Source organism: Nothobranchius furzeri, chromosome 13, assembly GCF_043380555.1.
Source record: "Nothobranchius furzeri strain GRZ-AD chromosome 13, NfurGRZ-RIMD1, whole genome shotgun sequence".
In the NCBI taxonomy this organism is placed as follows: domain Eukaryota; kingdom Metazoa; phylum Chordata; class Actinopteri; order Cyprinodontiformes; family Nothobranchiidae; genus Nothobranchius; species Nothobranchius furzeri.
The window spans coordinates 42,077,405-42,097,675 of NC_091753.1; the positions used below are offsets into that span (position 1 = coordinate 42,077,405).

A 20,271-nucleotide genomic window follows, 5' to 3' on the forward strand; every position below is an offset into this window, starting at 1 on the left:
TCCTGATGATGTTCCTTCACCGGCATTCCAACTGCATCAGAACAGAAACTCCAACAAATTTTTACCAATCTAAACTAATGCATGGAGATTTGGTCACCGATTATCAAACTGATAATCCAGCTTGTTTATTTTTAAACTTCTGCTTGACTGGTGTTTTAGGCTTCAGGCTGTGCCCCATGTCTCCATCGCTCCCCCTTATCAGAGCCCCCTTCATCCCTCCCTCAGACATGGGCAGGGTAGGATATCCCGACAAAGCCAGGCTGTACAAACAGAGCTCTACGACAGGAAGAACTCCCAGCCCTGAGAGAGGAATTTCCCTTTAGAGCTCACACACTAATGCTTACAAATTTACACACAAACACACACACACACACACACACACTCACAGAATCACTCTTGATTTTCACAAACTAATCTTTCATTTGTAATCTGAAATAATTTGAGAGTGAAGAAAAAAATGCATGTCATTAGACACCAAATGGAGATTTGTTAGCCTGGCAAACTATGATCCAGATGTATAGATGTGAATGTATAGTCTGGCCATGACTCACAGACAGAGCTCAGTCGTGGGGCAGAATCTATTGTTGTCTTTCAAACTGTCTCCGCATGCTACTGGGCAACGAACAGCGTGACATACTCGCCACTACAGATGTCAGTCAATGGGGCAAATAAAAGACTTAAAGGTGTGGTTGACTGAAAAACCCATTTTAAAATGATTGTTTCTGATTATAATTGTTCACTCTGAGTTTTTAATGCAGGCATAACATGAAAACAGTCTTCTATACCTATCTGTTGCATTAGCTTCTGATAGAAAGTAAATGGTGAAATGCCAGGAATTGAAAATCCTCACACTGTGATGTCACAATGTGAATTTGCATTGAAGGCCGTGCCTGCCCACAGGAGGGTTTTTTTTAAATTGCACCTGGGAGAGAGAGCAGAGTGTGTTGGTGTTAGTGACTTTTGAACATAGCTGAACGTGTTCTATTAGCCAATCAGAAGCGAGGTGTGTGCATATCATTAATAATAATGAGTAATCTTGCTGTTTTCAGCCCACCTCTGCACTAGCAAACAGAAGCATCATAGCTTTTTTTAAAATGACTCATAAGGTATTGATTTACAGCAGAGAACACTGCAAACAAACAAGTCAACCACACCTTCAAGTACCTACATCTGTTCTTGACTCAAAGAAAAGCCCAAGTCTAAATAGCCCAAAGCAGTTTCAAATGAGTCGCCACCATCTTTGTAGTTTTGCTCCGTCGCAGCACTGATACAAAACCCGCCCACCAAACTGATCACTGTGATTGGCATCACACAATACTGCTTAGGTCAATCCAGCTTAGGCTCCAATGGAGCTTGGTTACACCAGCATGCAGACAAATTCTGTTTGCTTCTGCTACTGTTTATCTAGATTTCTAGGGTGGGGATTTATGGCAATTTGCAAGAAAATCCTACATTTTTTATTATTTATTGAATAGTTTTACACTTCCATTCACATTTCTGAAGCTCTTTTCGCATACAACACACAATAAAAAGCTCAGAATTTAAAATACAGATTGTGAAAACTTTAGTAACAAAAGTTAGATGAGCTACAGTGGAAAAAGAAGGAAGATGCTCCTCAATTTACAGCATTAAAGAGAAAGACATTTTGTTTAAAAGTTATTTATTTTTCATTTTGATTAAAGTGACGGTGTGTATTTTCCCTGGCAATGGAGGACAGTACATATATAAATCATTGCAAGCCAGCAGTATTTTTGTGTTTGAGTAAGACCTTACCAACGGATGGCCATAGGGTCAAAAATCCGTGGGAGCACAACCTCCAGCAAAATAACGAGCACATCAGACTCCCTTTCATCACTGGCAGCAAGTGAAGGGGTAAATGTGTAAACAACACTTATGAATGACGAACATGTTGTAACCGCTTGTTACAAATCAGTAAATGCATTTTGTCCTCACGGGCTCCTGTAGAAGGAAACATGGCGTCTATTATGGAGCCGCCCAGAGTCTTTGACAGTTGGTTATATGTTATTCAACAACTTTGACTCATTTAATTGATTTCAACAACATTTTGATTGATATTTCCAGAGATTAATTGTAAGAACTTTACATTGTTTCTTTAAAAACTTCAAATTTCAGAAAACTGTCGTAATTTAAAAAAAAATGTGTTTTGATTGCAGCACAAATTAGTTTATTGGTGCAGACTGGAAATACATTTAGTTTTTAAACCAACACAAATGTTTGAGGTTGTAATTAACTGGTAATAATTACCAATAATTGGTAAGTTAAATTAATTAGATGCAATTATTTTATGTAATCACTCACAAACAGCTTTCCCAGGAGATCCAGTCCTGTCTGAGCCATTCTGACTTGTGTCTGTTAGAGACGGATCTGGAAAACCAAATGGGCTGAAGGATTGATTTTCTATTTTTATAGTTAATTACAGCTGCAGGTATTATTCTGAGGCACTCTCACAAAAATCTAATTTAAATTCAAATGAATTTTTTTTTCATTTTAGTGTTCATGTGTCAGTTTACCTGCACAATAATTATTATGTGACCTTATTAGCATTCCTTTTTGTTTCCTTGTTTTAAATAGTGCTTTATTTTATTTGACCTTGAAGAGAAACGTTTTTTCCAGATTTTCACCATGCAACTCTCCCATTTTCTTTTCCAATTTCCAGTTTTCAGTGTGTGATGATGAGGTGGGCGTGTCTGTGGATGTGTGGAGCTGCGATTACTTCAGCAAGAGAGCAGGCTTTAATTTATTCTTTTAACTGAGAAAGGAAAATAAGGACAAAAACCTCCTGACTTTTTAATTATAGATCTTTATTTTTGTTCAACTGTTCTTTAATTGAAATTTTCTCATTTTCCCTTCTGCTCATTTTGATCCTCCTTAGCTTGATGGACACTGGAAATTCAAACAATCATGAGTCAAACATCCATTTTCAGGCACACAAGTTCAGCCTTCTTGTCAAACAAACTACATTTAAACCCTTTATCTGCACGCACGCACGCGCACGCACGCACACGCACGCACGCACACACACACACACACAAATTAAAATCAGCAGCCACTGTTTCCCAAAACTTTTACTATTATGATTTTCTCCCTGACCATTTTACGATTTACCCATTTTATAAAACGGATGCAATTACAGGCTCTCTAGCAAAGATGCAAATGGTTGTCATGACAGCAGCTGAGAGCAGGATTTGACACCTTACCTGCTGTCAAATGCTTGTTGAGTAACCACAGGAACAATGCAATTATTGCTCCTGCTGCAAGACCTGCAGGTTAATATGAATGCAAAGAGACATTTTGACAAAAAAATGTAAATAAAACTGAAATTGTCCAAATGCACTGCTTCAGGTTAGTTTTCACTCAAAAGAGAAGATAATACCATCTCACTACTTCAGTTCCCTAAAGATCCACAATCTGATTATTCTTCTGATTGCTTCATTTTCTGACTTTAACTAATAAAAACTGTCACAACTTTTGAATTAAAGGCAGACAAGTGAACAAAAGAGCCGAGGATGTTATGGTTGCTCAAATGTGAATTTTATAAACCTTCTACAGATATTTGTTCTCGTCCTGGCCTCAGGTGAAACACACACACATACACACACACACACACACACATAGTCGAGGAATTAGACCCCCGGTGTGCAGCCATCCACCCCGACCCGCTCCTGTGGCCCCGTCTCTATAATTACACGTCTCTGCTCTCACACTCCTGACGTCTCCTGTGTTTTTCTTCCATTGTGGATGTAATTAGCAGCAGACTTTATCTTCCCCCGTTTGCCCTCAATCACTTTCCATTAGTCCAGCGACGGTTTTGGACACCCTCATCCTCTCCTCCCTGACATCCCTCTGCCCGTCCTCCAGCAGGGGACCAAACACTATCAATATTTACTTTTTAACACAATAATATCAAAGGTTTTTATTAAACAATGTACAGAAGCAGCTATTAGGTGAAATTAATTAATTGTTTTCCTCACATTTTTCACATTTTTGTTTGACAGAAGCTATCCAAAATAAACATATAAACAGCAATAATCCACCAATACATGAAGAACTAACAGTAAAACCAGGTTCACCAGTATCAAGAGTTAGAACATGATCATGACTTGTTTATTAGCTTAATTTTTCCTCGTTTGTTGTGACTTAAACCAGTAAAGCACAACAGTACAAAACCTGTTGTCAAAATGCAAATGAGAAAGTTTTAATTATTTGAGCATTAAACTACTCGTCAACCATTTTTCTATCAAGTATTGATAATACGAGCACTCAGGCTGGATATTATGTTCTCACATGAGAATTCATGCTCAAGTGTTAATGAAGAGTCGTTTGTGTAGAAATTTATATTTGCGCAAAGCTGAAGAGCTGATCTGAGAATTTCAGCTTGTCCTCTTTAAAAGGAGGTGTGTGTGTGTGTGTGTGTGTGTGTGTGTGTGTGTGCGTGCGTGCGTGCGTGCGTGCATGCGTGTGTGCGCGTGTGTGCGTGTGTGTGTGTGTGTGTGTGTGTGTGTGTGTGTGCGTGTGTGCGTGTGTGCGTGAGTGCGTGCGTGCGTGCGTGTGTGTGTGCGTGTGTGTGTGTGTGTGTGTGTGTGTGTGTGTGTGTGTGTGTGTGTGTGTGCGTGTGTGCGTGTGTGCGTGCGTGCGTGCGCGTGTGCGAGTGTGTGTGTGTGTGTGTGCGTGTGTGTGTGTGTGTGTGTGTGTGTGTGTGTGTGTGTGTGTGTGTGTGTGTGTGTGTGTGTGTGTGTGTGTGTGTGTGTGTGTGTGTGTGGAGATTTTATGGAGGCAGTGGAGCCCACGTGGCACCACAAAAGGATGCAAAAGATTAGTTCCATATAAGATTAGAAAGAAGCTTGTGCAGATTCACTCTTACTTTCTATTGTTCTTGTCTCTTCCTCCTCTGCCTGACAGCCACATTCCTGGAAGGTTAATTGACTTCAGATAAACACGGCGGCCTCTTCAAAAGCTCTGGAACAACTAAGGCCTGCTGACATGCCGTGCAATGTCAGCCTGCCTCATCCTTATCCTGTCCATCCATCACAGTCCCATTGCTGCTTATGATTCTCTCAGCAGGGGGAGTACACCTGCGTCCCTCTCTGAGATCATCTGCTGACCGCCTCCCAGTTCTCGCTTCCTTTTTTGTTCACCGTTTCCTATTTGCGCTAAACTTTCAAACATCAACTCTCCCTACTGCTCTCTAAAATCCTGCAAACCAGACACCCCGCCCCCTCCCCGACACAAACGCACTCACACACGCACACCACCACCACCACATCACCCGGAGCAACACCCCCCTCCCCTCATTTCCGCAGGAAATTACCTTGTCTAGCCGTTGGACGCTTCACATCTTTCAGAGAGTGGCAATATTATTGTGAAAACAGGACAAGTCACAGAACGACCGTGTGTGCGAACAAACTGTTGGTCATCAAACAAATCACCCACTTGTTCCAACGGAAAACTGAGAACTGAGAGCAATGAATGAGTGAATCATTACACTGATTGTGTCACCCTCCCATAACTTTCTGTTTGGGATATGAACAGAGTTGTTGTCCATCTACAGCTCTTGCTAATTTTAAAACCAGAGTGAGGACGTTCTTCTGATTTTGCTGAGCTGTAAATCTAACACCGAGATCTTAGACTAAGTGGTTCCAGTGTAAAGAAAGCAGCCATGAAATTCTCAACATTGTATCAGGTAGATTACCAGATGTTTTACATTGAATCCGTGTGCGATTTCCTGTCTAGCCCTATGTTAACTGCAGAAATTGATGTGTCTCAGAAGCGGCTCGCGGGCAAAAATAAAACCCAATCCTATCATTAGCGGTACAACGAGCTGCTTCTGGGACTCGCCTGAAACTTTCTGCGCCACGGCTGGTTTGGATCAAGCCTATAGACTATAATGGATTATATTTGGGGCGATGCTTCCAGTGTGAATTTGGGAAAACATGTAAGCAAATAGGTAAAGTGGAACATGTTGCCATAACTTGGTTAAGTCAGTTCAGCATTTCATTCATCAGACTGTATTTCTGTTCATTTTGATCATGTTAAAAGATCAAGTTAACTTGTTTCATCAACACATTTGCAGTGGTCTTATGAATGAATGCCTTATGCCTCAATCTGGCAGTCTTGTTTCAGGAAGCAGAAGTTAGTTGGAGGAGAGGGAAGCAGAAAAATGCAGGATTTGGAGTCTTACTCATTATTTCCTCATATTTGCACATCGTGCCTCTGATTGGATAACATCAAAGTGACTCCATATCTGACTGTTTGCTTCACATCGTTCCACAAATGTGGAATGACCTTCCAAGCACTACCAGAACAGCGGCTTCTTTTTCAATTTTCAAGAAACTCCTGAAGACCCTGCTCGTCAGGGAGCATCTTCTAAACTAGCACCCTCCCTGCACCCGTCAACCCCCCCCCCCCCCCCCTCTCTACCGTCCACTCCTTTGTTCCCTCCTCTCCATTACTGATGTCAAGTTGTTGTTATTGTTGTTGTTAGCCTCAAGGGCAACATGCCGATTATCACTTGTAAGTCGCTTTGGACAAAAGCGTCTGCTAAATACATCAACATAAACATAAACATAATTCAGAGATGTTATTTATCTCCACAAATAAGCCTGGAGGAGTTCTGTGGTGAGGTGTGGTTGAGTTGCAAATGCTAACGATAGCCGAGGCGTTCGCTGCCATTTCCTGGATGCTAAACCAACAACAGCCTGGTCAAGATGTGTGAGTTAAGTGATGTAGATCTGTTGGCTTTTCAAACACTAGCGTTTCACCATCTACTTTCCATCAGAAGACACTTCAGAAAATAGGTGTTGGAGACTATTTTCATGTTAAGCCTGCATGAAAAACTCTGAGTTATCATCAGAAATTATAATTTAAAAAAATTATAAGAGATATAATCCGAAATAATAATAAAAAAATGTTTTTTTTTCAATGTTCCACACCTTTAAGCAAGAGGTGTTTTAAATCCTGGCTGCAAACTGCTAAATTGGGATATGTACTGGTGAAATTCTGGTGATACAACACGTATCATGATACAGGGGAAACGATACGATATATCACGATATATTGCGATACATTCATATGATATTAGCGTTTTTTTTTTTGACTGAATTTATTGTAGGAAAATTCAAAAAACAGTCCAAACTGTCTGATACATTTCAAAGGAGTAAACAATACCCATTGCACACTGCTGCCAACTAGCGGTCGGTGTTTGAATTGCACCAAAAGAAAAGCAAATCTTTGCATGTAAATTCCTCAAAAAATTCCATACACAGCTTTTGAATATTAATATATAATATTGCAGGAAAATATATCACATTATATTGCCATATGGATATTTTCCTACATCCCTAGAACCACTTAAAAATTACCTAAATATTATTTAAGGCTCTTAAAGTGTACATTAATTTTCCCAGTTAATTAAATTAAATTAAAACCCTAAAATCTGATGAATGAATCCATGTGAACATGCACTAATGTAAAGATGTGAACATTTTGGAGCAGAACCACAAGAATAAAACCAGCACTGACTCATGCTGAACATTTCACAATGTGATGCTCAAAATGTTTGTGGTTTCTCTTGTTGAGTTTTAGGAGACCGCAGAAAGGGAAGAGCAGGTTTTATGGCAGATTTACAGGAACTTTTCCTGTTCTGTGTAATCCTCAGGGATGTGATGGGGATGGAACTCACTATAGAGCAGTTGCACAAAAAAAGACACTGTTATTGAACGTGTGTGTGTGTGTGTGTGTGTGTGTGTGTGTGTGTGTGTGTGTGTGTGAGAGAGAGAGAGAGAGAGAGAGAGAGAAAGAGAGAGAGACAGAGAGAGAGAAAGAGAGAGAGAGAGAGAGAGAGAGAGAGAGAGAGATGATGGTTCAAAGGCGTCAGAAGGGCAGCTTTAAAAGAAAAGTTTTGTTTTTAATGACAGCTTTGTGTCCGTTTATAAGCTTGTGGGATCTGCACACAACACAATCAGAGATAGACGCACTGTAATCTCGCTGCGATCATGTAACTCAAACCCGCTTTGCCTCTTTTCTCTTTTAATAAAAACACTCGTACACCCAATCCAATTTGCACACAAATGAAATCATTAAAGCACACATCCCTCGAGACGTTTACCCCAGAGTTATTAACTTATCTCTAAAAAACACAAGCTGCAAATCCTGACGGAATTAACCTTTTCATGTTTTACGTGTGTGTGTGTGTCCTGATAGGTTGTGATATGTGTGTCTGCAGAGGGTAAAAATAAACGGTTTGCTGCTGGAGGAGATGTGTGTGTATGCATGGCTACAGTTTATGTTCAGACTTGGTTGCACAGCAGTATCGGGGTACATGCAGGTGCACGGCTGTAGGAGATTCAATTAGGGGACAAAAGAGAGGAAAGGATAAATGGCATGCAGAGAAAGAGTGAAAAAGAGATTCAAAAAGGAAAAGAAACTCCAACTTTGTTCCTCTCCTCTCGTTTCTCTTCACTGATTTCTGTCTGATCGGCTCCCACGCTGCAGGAATGTACAATGATGCTGTGTGTGTGTGTGTGTGTGTGTGTGTGTGTGTGTGTGTGTGTGTGTGTGTGTGTGTGTGTGTGTGTGTGTGTGTGTGTGTGTGTGTGTGTGAGAGAGAGAGAGAGAGAGAGAGAGAGAGAGAGAGAGAGAGAGAGAGAGAGAGGCGCTGAGACCACCTTCTATTTGGTTTCACTTTTAGAAAATAAATAACTGTTTTTCATTTAATTAATCTGTGCTGCTGGAGTGTAGCTAACAGATTGTGTCATTTCTGCAATTATCCTCAAACTAAACTGATCGCATTGTCTTCAATATGACCCAGGGGAGCAAGAGCTAATAAACAAACACAGAAAAAAACACGGTTGGAAAATAAATAATTATGATCAGTGCCGTGAAGGTTGGGGTGGGTTTGGTTCATGGACAATGTCGTTCTTTAGGTTTGAAGAAATGGGTTTGCAGGACTTGAGACCCATGTGTGATCTACGGATTATCACGTATGTAAAAGTCTTCAGTCAGCCCTCATTTCTTTGCGCTTTATTGTCAGGAAAACCGGCTTTGTTGTAGTTTTGTAAAAGTATTTTTAATAAAGATTCCTCCAAAATTTCTAAAGGTCCCCAAAAAAAACTCTTCTTAGGCTTTAGCTGTTTTTGTCACTTATGTTCAATCAACATTTGACCTTTTTCTTTTTAGTTTATTAAGCCTGATCTTTAAGCCATTCAGACTAAAAAACTAATGTTGTGTCTACACACAGCAGTTTCCAACATGAAAAATTTTCTAATTGGATTTTTTTTTTCAACATTTTGTAACACTTTACATTAAGGGTTTTGTTTCATTCTGTGCAAACAAAGCATTTTTGAAAGTAAAAGAAAAATCCATCATGATCAATTTGGGAAATCTACAAAAAAAAAAGCAATATTCCTGCAAACATAAAACTTACAGTCATCAGCATGATATTTTGACTTTTTGTTGACCTCTGAGCTTAAACTGGGTGACACGAAGTCACAATGGGAAGACTGGGCAGTTCACAGGGGTATTTGCATCGTGGCTTTACTTTGCATGTTTCTGATAATGTGGAGACAAACCTGCGGAACTCTTCAGTCTGTGTGCCGAGATACCAAGAATCAGCATGAGACTTTATCGGTTTGTGTTTTACTGTGTTTCTCTGGTAGAAAACGAACTTGTTTAAAAGTGACTCTAAAATGTATTAGCAACCACGTCAACAACAGAACATCTTAGCTTCTGCACCTCTTGGCTGGAAGCACGTCTACTTTTACTACTTTATGCCTGATTAGACATTTCATCTCTATGTGTGATGATATAAAACCATGACTCATATCTAAGCAAGTGCAGTTTTTTTTATTATGAATGACAACAGTGAGTCAGCATTTACTGGATCTTGTTTTAGTGAAACCCTAAGGCAGTACATTGGACCGTGACTCCAGCTTTCACACAAATTATAATGATTACAACCTTCACTCACTTTATCTAAATGGTATTTTATTATTTTTTTTAAATTATGGGTTACTTTAAAGGAGAGATATTAGGACTTTTTTAAAGTTATAATTGTTCTATAGTTTATACAAACATGTTTAGGAAGTTCTTTGCTCTGAATCCCTCTCACACAAAGCAATTTCAGCACTTTTATTTTTCAGTACCTTCCAGAATGAGTTGTTTCAGGCCTCTGTAACTTTAGAAAAACAAGCTGGAGTTGGCCACACCCACTCATCCCCCGCTCAGGCTGTTATAAGCTGAGAAGCTCTGATATCTTAGCTTAGAAATCTAGACGGACAGTAGCAGAAGCAAAATCATTATGTAGTCACTGTAGGCCATTCATTCCTACTGCGGTAAGAGTGTATAACTCCTCAGTTTAACTGGTACTGGCATTAACCTGTTACACATTAACATCAGTGTTATAATCAGTACATGTGCAATACCTGGATTTCAATTCACGTTTATAAATATAGGGCCAAATCACGACCAGAGTCGTCTCAAGGCACTTCACATAATAAAACATTGCCAACTCAGGTATGTCTGTTTCTTTTATGCTGTTTCTTTTTGGAAACTCTATTTTCTATTTTCATTCATTATTTTAATTGCTGAAGGTAACAATAATAGCCTACTGTCTTTGTGTATTTACCTGTAATATTTTTTTCCTATTCTCTAAGAGTATGTGCCACCTGAACGAGTGAACTTCCCCACTGTGAGATTAATAATGTCTATTCTATTCCGTTCTATTCTAGATCCCGCCCCACGCCTGAATTCAGGCCCTTTGGGTCGTGGTGGCCATATATTCACATATATAGCATGGCTATCGATATCTGAGAGCGGTTAAAGGGTAATTTGTCACCAAAATCTTCACCAAATAAAGAGAAATAAAATGTGACTTGCCACCTTAATCAGTCCTGACTTAGTCTGGCTGCTCTGTTTCACTTCAAGCTCTAAAGTGAGTCAATACCCAGCAGAGACAGCACTTTAAGAAATGACTTTCCAGTTATTAAGTCTTTGAACTTTTCTAATCTCTGCAGAGAAGCTAAAACCTCCCAGATTTCTGATCGTCTGAATTTCTGGGTTCAAACCAAAGTCACGTTCCTCAGACTGCTCTCAAAATCACTAGTGACCAGGAGGCAAAGCTTCATTCTTGATAATAACATCCAAAAACCAGACAAGAGGAAGGATATTTGGAGGTAAAACCCGAGAAATCCCAAATCAGACAAACTAAAATGGGATCAAGCCCTGCAGCCAGACTTAGAAGCATTAAAACAAACACAACACAACGAACTACAACTATGCTCACATTCATAAGCAAATGCACACACACAGACATTTCCCTGGAGAGATTAGTGGGTGAAAGAACAAGTGAGGGAGGGCAGGGGACGCAGAGAGCTCACCTTTCCTCATAATGACAGCACTCACCTGTTGATCCCCTCACCTGCGGCAGGGGGATCACTCCCCCCCACCCCCTCCTTGAGTTGGCCAGATAAAGCCAGTCTTTCAGCTAAAAACACACTGAGGTTGCCACAGCTCGAGCTCCAGATCCCCCCCCCCCCCCCCCCCCCCACAGCACAGCCCAGAAACTGATCCAGGTAAGCTTTCTCATGGAGAACTTTCTCACACTCACACCTGCCAATCACACGCTTCCGCGCCATAACGCGGGACGAGAGAAAGAGCATGACACACAACCAGTATGTATGGAACACGCACACGCACACACACACACACACACACACAAAGTAAACTGTACACAGATAAGGGAAGATAATTGGCTCTGGGACTGTGAGTCTCACAGGTAAATGAGCTGATACAATCACAGAGGAAACTTAAACCATCTCTGTGTTATGTCTGTGTGTGTGTGTGTGTGTGTGTGCGTGCGTGCATGTGTGTGTGACTGTCCCCATTAAGTTTATCAAGTACAAGGCTCTTGGCTGACGTCAGAGTTTTGTCTTCTAAAGCGATGGAAACACGAATCATCTGGTATTTTGAACCACATCAAACACTCGGAGCTTAGATCCATGATGTGTTTTGTTGCCGGTTCTGTAATACTTTCATTATGAGGAGCAAGGCCATCGTGCCAGGAGCAATCCAAGGGAAAGAAACTTTTTAAAGGAAAAGCAGCAGGATGATTTCTTACAATGAAAAAAATAAATAACAAATTAAACCTCTGAAGTCCCTCAGAAAATTGTAGCTCACTGAGTAAATTCAAGAAGATTCTCTTCAGCTGTAATTTAACGGATAAACAAGCATTAGGCACTAAAAGGAGTTTATAAATCCAAGCAGCTACTGTTTCTGTCATTCATAGAGTATTAATGTTGGTTTCCCATCTTAATGATTGAGAAAACAAAAAATATGAATAGCTGGAGATAATTCACAGGGTGGATTTGATCGCTTGTTGGCTAATTAAATGCTTCGTCATTTAATGAAGAGACAAAGTGTTGCAGGCAGGAGTGAGGAATGTAAATGTGAGGTGGAAGCTGCCAAAAGACAACAGAACATTTTAAATGGTTTACAAAACAAGAAGATTCTTAAGCTGGGTTTTATTAGAGATCTGCATCAGTCTGTCACTTTCTCAGCCTGTGGCAAAAGATAAAAGCTCATTTTACATGAACATGTATAAATCCTCCTAAAACACGAGTTTAGCTTGAAGATGTGTTAGGATTAAAAATGAAACCTAACAATAAAAACTGTGGACTGAATGCAAATGTTTTAAAAAAAATTAAATGATTAATAATTTTCATGTCTAGTTTTTTGTATGCATTGGACATTAACAAGCTCACAGATGAAATCTGGCTTTTCTTGTTTATTTTAGTTCAGAAACACTGGACTATTACCCAGAGCCAAAATTAAGGCATGATAGCGAGCGCTGAATGTAAAACACACAGATGAACATGATCAGAAATCCAGTTCTTTGGACTTAAACCAAAGTAAATTAAACTACATACCTGAATCATTGCAAGCAAGCTGTATTTTTGTGTTCGAGTAAGACCTTACCAACGGATGGCCATTAGGGTCAAAAATCCCTGGGAGTGCAACCTCCTTCAAAATGACACACATCAGACTCCCTTTCATCACTGGCAACGAGTGAAGAGGTAAATGTGTAAAACAATGTTTATGAATGGTGAAGGTTTTGTAATTGTTTGTTACAAATCAGTAAATGCATTTTGTCCTCACGAGCTCCCATAGAAGGAAAAACGGTGTCTAATATGGCGGCGCTCGACCCGCTCCTATGTATTTTAAACCCAATTTTTATAGTTATATGTTACAAAGCTGCCAATGTTTTTCAACAACTGGCATCATTTCATTCATTTTCAGCAACATCCATTCATCTTCAGCTGCTTATCTGGAGTCGGGTTGCGGCCATTTGGGCCAGCTCCTACAGGGGAATCCCGAGGCGTTCCCTGGCCAGTCGAGAGACATAGGCTACGTTCACACTGCAGGCAAAAGTGCATTAAATCCGCTTTTTTTCCCACATGCGAGTCATATCTGATTTTTTATGACAGTCTGAACGCACAGATCTGATATTTTTAAATGCGATCCGTGTCACTTGAATATGTGGTACTGATTCCAACACATATCTGATGTTTTTGAAAGCGACTGCAGTCTGAACAGTCATGTCGCATTAAATCTGTCTCCTACGTCACTGAGTCAGCGGAGGTGAGCGTCGTGTGCGGATGTTCCTGAGGAGAAGCGCTTACAGAAGGGTTCAGAAGTCTGTCTGGATATCCTGTTTTAAGTTTAGAAATTAAAAATGCAAGAGAGAATGTAAACGGGAGGTGGAGGTGCTGCTGGAGATTACCGATCTCCCCGTGAAGGAAGGGAGGGGGGTATGTCTCCCTGAGAGGGGGATTCTCCATGAATGAATTAATACCGGAACATTTTCGGTCAATAATAATTCAGGGAGACGGCGGGAACAAGGAGTAAAATATTTTACAGTTTCCAGCCCAAAATGGAAGAATTAACAGGTGTGAAAGTTTTCACTGATAGTTTATACAAGGATCAGGATTATGTCTCAACTCCGCCCCTCCTGGTTTCAGCTCCACTGAGTGTGACTTCTTGTCATCTGCGCATGTGGGTTGCTTTGGTGCCATGAAGCGTACACACTAGAGAGAGTTTGATGTCGCATTTCAGTCATGATGTGAACAGCCACACAAAAAATATCAGATTTACTCAAAAAATCTGAATTGAGCATCAAGGCCTGCAGTGGGAACGTAGGCATAGTCCCTCTAGCATGTCCTGGGTCTTCCCTTGGATGTCATCCCAGTTGGACATGCCCGGAAAACCAGGCGTCCAGGATGCATCCTAACTAGATGCCCGAGCCACTTCAACTGGCTCCTCTCGACATGGAGGAGCAGCGGTCTACTCCGAGCCCCTCCCGGATGACCGAGATTCTCACCCTATCTCTAAAGGAGAGCACAGACACGCTGCGGAGAAAACAAATTTTGGCCGCTTGTATCTGCAATCTCGTTCTTTCGGTCACTACCCAAAGCTAATGAGTGAGGGTAGGAACGTAGATTGACGGGTAAATTGTGAGCTTTGCCTTCCGGTTCAGCTCTCTCTTCACCACGACAGATTGGTTTAACGCCCGCATCACTGCAGACGCAGCACCAATCCGCTTATCAATCTCACATTGATGTTTCCATCACTTGTGAACAAGACCCTGAGATACTTAAACTCCTTCACTTGGGGCAGGACCTCATCCCTGACCTGGAGAAGGTCTCGAATTTAGAGGAGCTGATTCTTTTCCCAGCTGCTTCACACTCGGCTGCAAACAGCTCCAGTTAGAACTATAGATCATGTTCTGATGACGCCAACAGGACCACATCATCTGCAAAAATCAGAAACCCGATCCTCAGGCCACCAAAACAGAGCCCCTCAACACCTTGGCTGCACCTAGAAGTCTTGTTCATAAAAGTTAGGAACAGAATCGGTGATAAAAGGAAGCCTTGGCTGAGGCCAACTCTCACAAATGAGCTAGACTTACAACTGGCAATGCGGGCCAAGCTCTGACACCGGTCATACCTAACAGCCTGTATCAAAGTGCCTGGTACCCCAGAGGGACGCAGTCAAACACCTTCTCCAAATCCACAAAACACTTTAGTTGGGTGAACTCCAACGCATCATCCAAAATCCACCTAAGGGTACAGAGCTGGTCCAGTGTTCCACAGCCAGGACGAAAACCACATTCTCCCTCCTGAATCTGAGGTTCAACAATCTGATGGATCCTCCTCTCCAGAACCCCTGAATAGACCTTACCAAGGATGCTCACGAGTGGGATCCCCCTGTAGTAGAAAAACAGCCTGTGGTCCCCCTTAGGAGGACCACCACCCCGGTCTGCCAATTCAATGGAACTGCCCCTGATGTTCACATGATATTGTTATCGAACATTTCGATGGATATTTCCAGAGATTAATGGTAAAAACTATAAACTATCTCTTTAAAAGGCAGAATAGAATGAAGATATCCTTTCCTAGGAGAGCTTTCCTTTCTGCTCCCATAAAACAGCTGATATTTAGTGAACTGGTGTGATATTAGCTGCTGTTACTGGAAAAGGAAACAGCATCTGAAGGAGTGTGAACTCTGCCTGTGAGGGTTATCATCATTCCAATCTAGCATTGGTTAGAAGGGTTTGTATTGTACTTGAAGCATAGCTTGTTCCCTTGGTAACCACGCTGGTAACTCGCACATCCCCCAGTACTTACTGGCCAGGCGTATTTGAAGGGAATCACAATGTTTCCATTAGTCCCATCCTCTCCTCCTCCATCATATCCTCTGTGGCGGAGCGACTGGGAGTTTCCACCCAGGACGCCGGTGCTGCCTGACCCGAACGTGCAGGATCCGGTAGGAGCCACGCGGGCCTGATACTCCTTCAGGCAGGCTTGGAAATAAGTGTCACATTGGTCCCTGGCAGAGCAGCGCTGTCCCCCGCTGGTCTGCAGGTCGCAGCAGTCTCCAGTCTGCAGGAGTCCGTGTGGGTTCTGGAAGTGACAGATCTGAAGCTCAAACATCCCCACAGCGCAGACGTCCTGAGTCCAGACCCAGCAGCATGAACAGAGCAGAACAGAGGAGAGAGAATTTCATCACTTAATTTTAAAACGATGCATTTACATCCTCTCAGCAGAACTCAACAAGTGATTTAATTCACGTCTCCGAGCAGCAGAGTTGATCAACTTCAGCATCAGAAGCATGGGTCAGTGTAAGAGAAAATGCATTGGTGATGAAATCATGACGGTTGCTGTGATGTTTCATCTCTGGAGCTTCATCATTTTGATCCAAATATTTTTAAGAGCTTTGGGAAATCCTTTTAAGAAAACACAACACGTTAGCACTCCTGATGAATTAAATCAAAGTTTAGCTGGTTTTATTTAACCAGACAGAAACATCTTGTTTGGTTTGACTCGTTTGTTTGTTTCCCTTCATGACGCTACAGCTCACAGCAATCCAACAAAGAAAATGCCCCTGCAGTGGATTTCTGTTGTGTGGAAGCTGCTGCTGCTGCTGTGTTAGCATCTTAAGAAGCATCACAGCATCTGAAATGTGAGGCTTGTGTTCATTTAGAGAACGTCACTTCTCTTTTTAAATTTTGGTTTTGGAAACTTTGCTCCACAGGTTTGATTCCTAATGTAAATAGTTTCTAATTGTGTCTTCTGATTCTTGAGACTACCGAGCTGTTATGGTAAATGGTAAATGGTCTGTATTTGATATAGCACCTTCTAGAGTCCTGGAACCCCCCCAAGGCGCTTTACAACACAATCAGTCATTCACCCATTCACACACATATTCACACACTGGTGGGGATGAGCTACATTGTAGCCACAGCTGCCCTGGGGCGCACTGACAGAGGCGAGGCTGCCGAGCACTGGCGCCACCGGTCCCTCCAACCACCACCAGCAGACAACGTGGGTTAAGTGTCTTGTGTAGTCCAGTGTTTTACCAAGATGAAATTCCTATGTGGTGAATCTGGTGAATTCCTACAGTCTTCTGTCATTTAATGCACCATGCCTAAGTCACGTGACGTTGATCACATGATCAAAGGCCTGCACTGGCTTCCTCCCTGCAGACGTGGGGGAAAGCCAAGTGACAAAGCTGTTGCAGGTCAGTACATCAAAAACCAAAGCTTTTCTTATCTCAAATGCATTTGTTTGACATTCGCTAAGATATTACTTGACTCAGACACCAACAACTGTGAGCTGGAGCCTTGTAGGGTCATCATACACCATACAGAAGCTGGAATTGGTGAGTTTTAAGATGAGTGTGTTTGTTTGTGTCATATTAGCAACTAGCATGCTAGTGGGTTGCATGCTGGTAGCAAATGCTATACCATGTATGATGAATGCTGTTTCAAACAATTGAGCATGATCTTGTTTTTAAATACCACCAATGAACTCAAAGCTAAGTTCTTGGTTGCTATTTTTGTGGGATACTAACTTTGTCCAAGCTATGTAGTATTAATCTAGCAGTATATTGGTTTGGAAAAAGCTTTACTGATATTCTAAAATATAATGGGTTTGTATTGAATGTACAGTTTATGCACATTGATTTTAACACCATGTATTTATAAGAATTAATTGTGTACACAAGAAACGAAGGGAAAAAGGACACCTTATTTGCAAGAAGATGTCTTACTAGTCCTGTTTGTTTAATACAGGCCAGGTGACCCTTTAAGGGTTTAAGGATGGCGAGCTAACGATTGGCCAGGGGCCAGAAGACCTCTCCTTCATCTTCCTACTGGTCTGGTAGGAAGTTGTCTCAGACAACGTTCTGTCCACCCCCAACTCCTTAATCAATTCTTGGATTCACACACCTCCCTTTTCAGTACTCTTTGACAAAGCGCTTGGATAATTTTCATGGACACTCGGATCACATCCTGGACAATTAATTCGGTGTGAATCCATTGGATCTTCAAGTCCTGCAAAGGAGTGTTAACTATTCAGGGGATCAGACCGAAGTCAGTGTTCCTCTAGAACGTTCACTAGAACTAGAACTTTCAAAGTGCACTTTAACTTATTTATCAGTGCTGCAGCAGTGGAACCTGTTAATTTGTGTTTATTTTATTTATAATTATTCAATATATTGTCTTTGCAAACTATTTCAACGTGTTGTGTATTCTTTTATTATTGACAACCAGCTCCAGCAGTTGTTCCTGGGTTCTAATAAAGTCAGTATACACTAGCCATACTTCATTTAACTTAGTTCATTAGCGCTTCCAAAGTGTTACACTTGCCCAAGGACACAACGACAGTGACTGAGCGGTACTCAAACCTGCAACCTTCCGATTATGGGGCGAGCACTTAACTCCTGTGCCACCGTCGCCCCCTTATAACATTTCTCAGAAAACAGAGTGAGAAGTGGAGGAGGAAGAAATAAAAACAAGAGCATAACTTTGATTCCCACAACTCCATCTGACCTCTGATGAGGAAAAAACAAACTTTTCCATCTGAATCATGAACAGAAACCAACTTTCCTCTGTTTATCTCTCAGCTTCTTTTTCGCTCGTCCCTTCTTCTCTCTCCTTTTTTCTGTACAATGCATCGCCACCACTCCCTTCTTATTCTTCTCTCTCCTCCCAGGGGAACGTGGGATATGTGCTTACACTCTTTTTCTCTCTTCTTCCTCACTTCTTTCTGTCTGGGAACAAGTTGGATAATATTGCTGTCATCTCTCTCTCTCTCTTTCTTTGAGACCATCAGCTTGTCTGCATTGTTGTCATCCTCTGTTTCATCTTTCGTTTCTCAGAGTTCACACACACACACACACACATTGGAGTTAATAAGACCTCCTGAGAGTTTTGGAGCATCAAGGTCAGGTGTGTGCGTGATAGAAAGTGTGTGTGCGATCCTGTTTATGCTTCCTCCAAACATAAACACAAAAATAAAGCCTCCACAATCTCAGTTTGCCAGTAAATCTCAGCCGCCGAGCTGAATAATTCGCAGTCTTTGTGGATTTGTTGTCTAAACATAAAACTTATGACAACTCACATGTCCAGAGTCCATCATAAAGGCTAGTGGATGTGTGTCCCTCTGCTGCACCCAGTCCCTGAGCCCAGAGAGGTCTCAGGGTTTGTGTCGGGGGAGGCATCGGGGGGTAGGACCTGTCTACATCAAAAGGCCTGTGGAGATACAGTGGCGCTCATCACTCTACATCCTCCTTTCTTCCTTCTCCTCTGCTCTCTGCTGAAGCCATTCCCAGCATTCCAGCGTTTCAGCGCTCAGTCAGACCAGAGACGAGGAGACACAGGGGCCAAAAGCCCAGACGGCCTCCGCCGGAGGACTTCAGCTATTAAAGGCTTGCTAAAGTCAGAACTCGGCCTGCAGCACAAGTAATCCAGATTTAAGGTCCCATAATGAAGCTGCAGCTTACTCACTCAGAGGCTGTTAAAAGATGTTTCAGAGGAGGAAAATACCACACGTGTGGTTAACTTTACACAAGCTGCTAAGACATTCAGACTAAAATCAAAAACTCTGGCATGGATAAAGTAAAAGTGTGCTCACACATGGCAGGGTTAGGATTTATCTAAAAAGTCATGTTTATTTATCTAGAAGTCATTTTAAGGCTCTTTAATTTGCATTTTTGAAATTGTAGCAAATATTCATTCAACTTATTAAGTATATTTAATGAGCTGCAATAGGAATTGTTGTGAAAGACATTTGTGTCAAAATGTCCTTGTGTCTCAGATCATCCTTAACTGATGAGCCTTGAGTGTTTTAATCATAAAAGAAATGGACATTTTTGATTTTCATGAGCATTTAGCTTTTTTCTTAAGTCTAAAATATCCCAGATATTTGAACATGATTATAAAGAGCGGATTGAAACTGTGTGCTTCTCTTTAAATCACACACTGATTTTTTTTTAAATTTGGTTTAGTCAATCGTTACATTTTCTTCCGCTTTGAATCTGTGGCACACACTTGTGATACAAATCCACTTCAAAGGCATGCAATGAAGTGCTCTCTAATCTCATTTCAGAAATTGAGTTTCTAGTTGAGAATACAAAGATTCATTCTGCAAACCAGAACGACGTGCTGTGATGGTTTTTGTGCTGCAGAGATAGAAATATAAATCCAGCACTGCTGGAGATGAGCGCAGGACCATCCCCTCCATCCTAAATTTTCTCCAGCAGCTGCAGCAGATCCTGGTTGAAAGCAGAGGAGTGTGTTGTTCCTCAGCTGTGAGGTGCAACGCTGCCCGAATATTTAACATTCACACGCCCCTGAGCTTGTCCGCCTGCGGCCCCGTGCTCCACACACACCCTTAAGGCACAGATGCTGTTTGTGCA

At 41.5% G+C, this 20,271-nt stretch overlaps 1 protein-coding gene across 1 annotated transcript in view; it reads right to left on the reverse strand.

Moving 5' to 3' along the window:
• The window catches only part of LOC107380264 (protein jagged-1b), a 55,118-nt gene that overhangs the window by 33,862 nt on the left and 985 nt on the right, over positions 1–20,271 (reverse strand). The window contains exon 2 of the mRNA XM_015951424.3: positions 15,699–16,022. Within this exon, the coding sequence (XP_015806910.1) occupies positions 15,699–16,022 (324 nt within the window). The remainder of the gene's footprint in view (positions 1–15,698; positions 16,023–20,271) is intronic.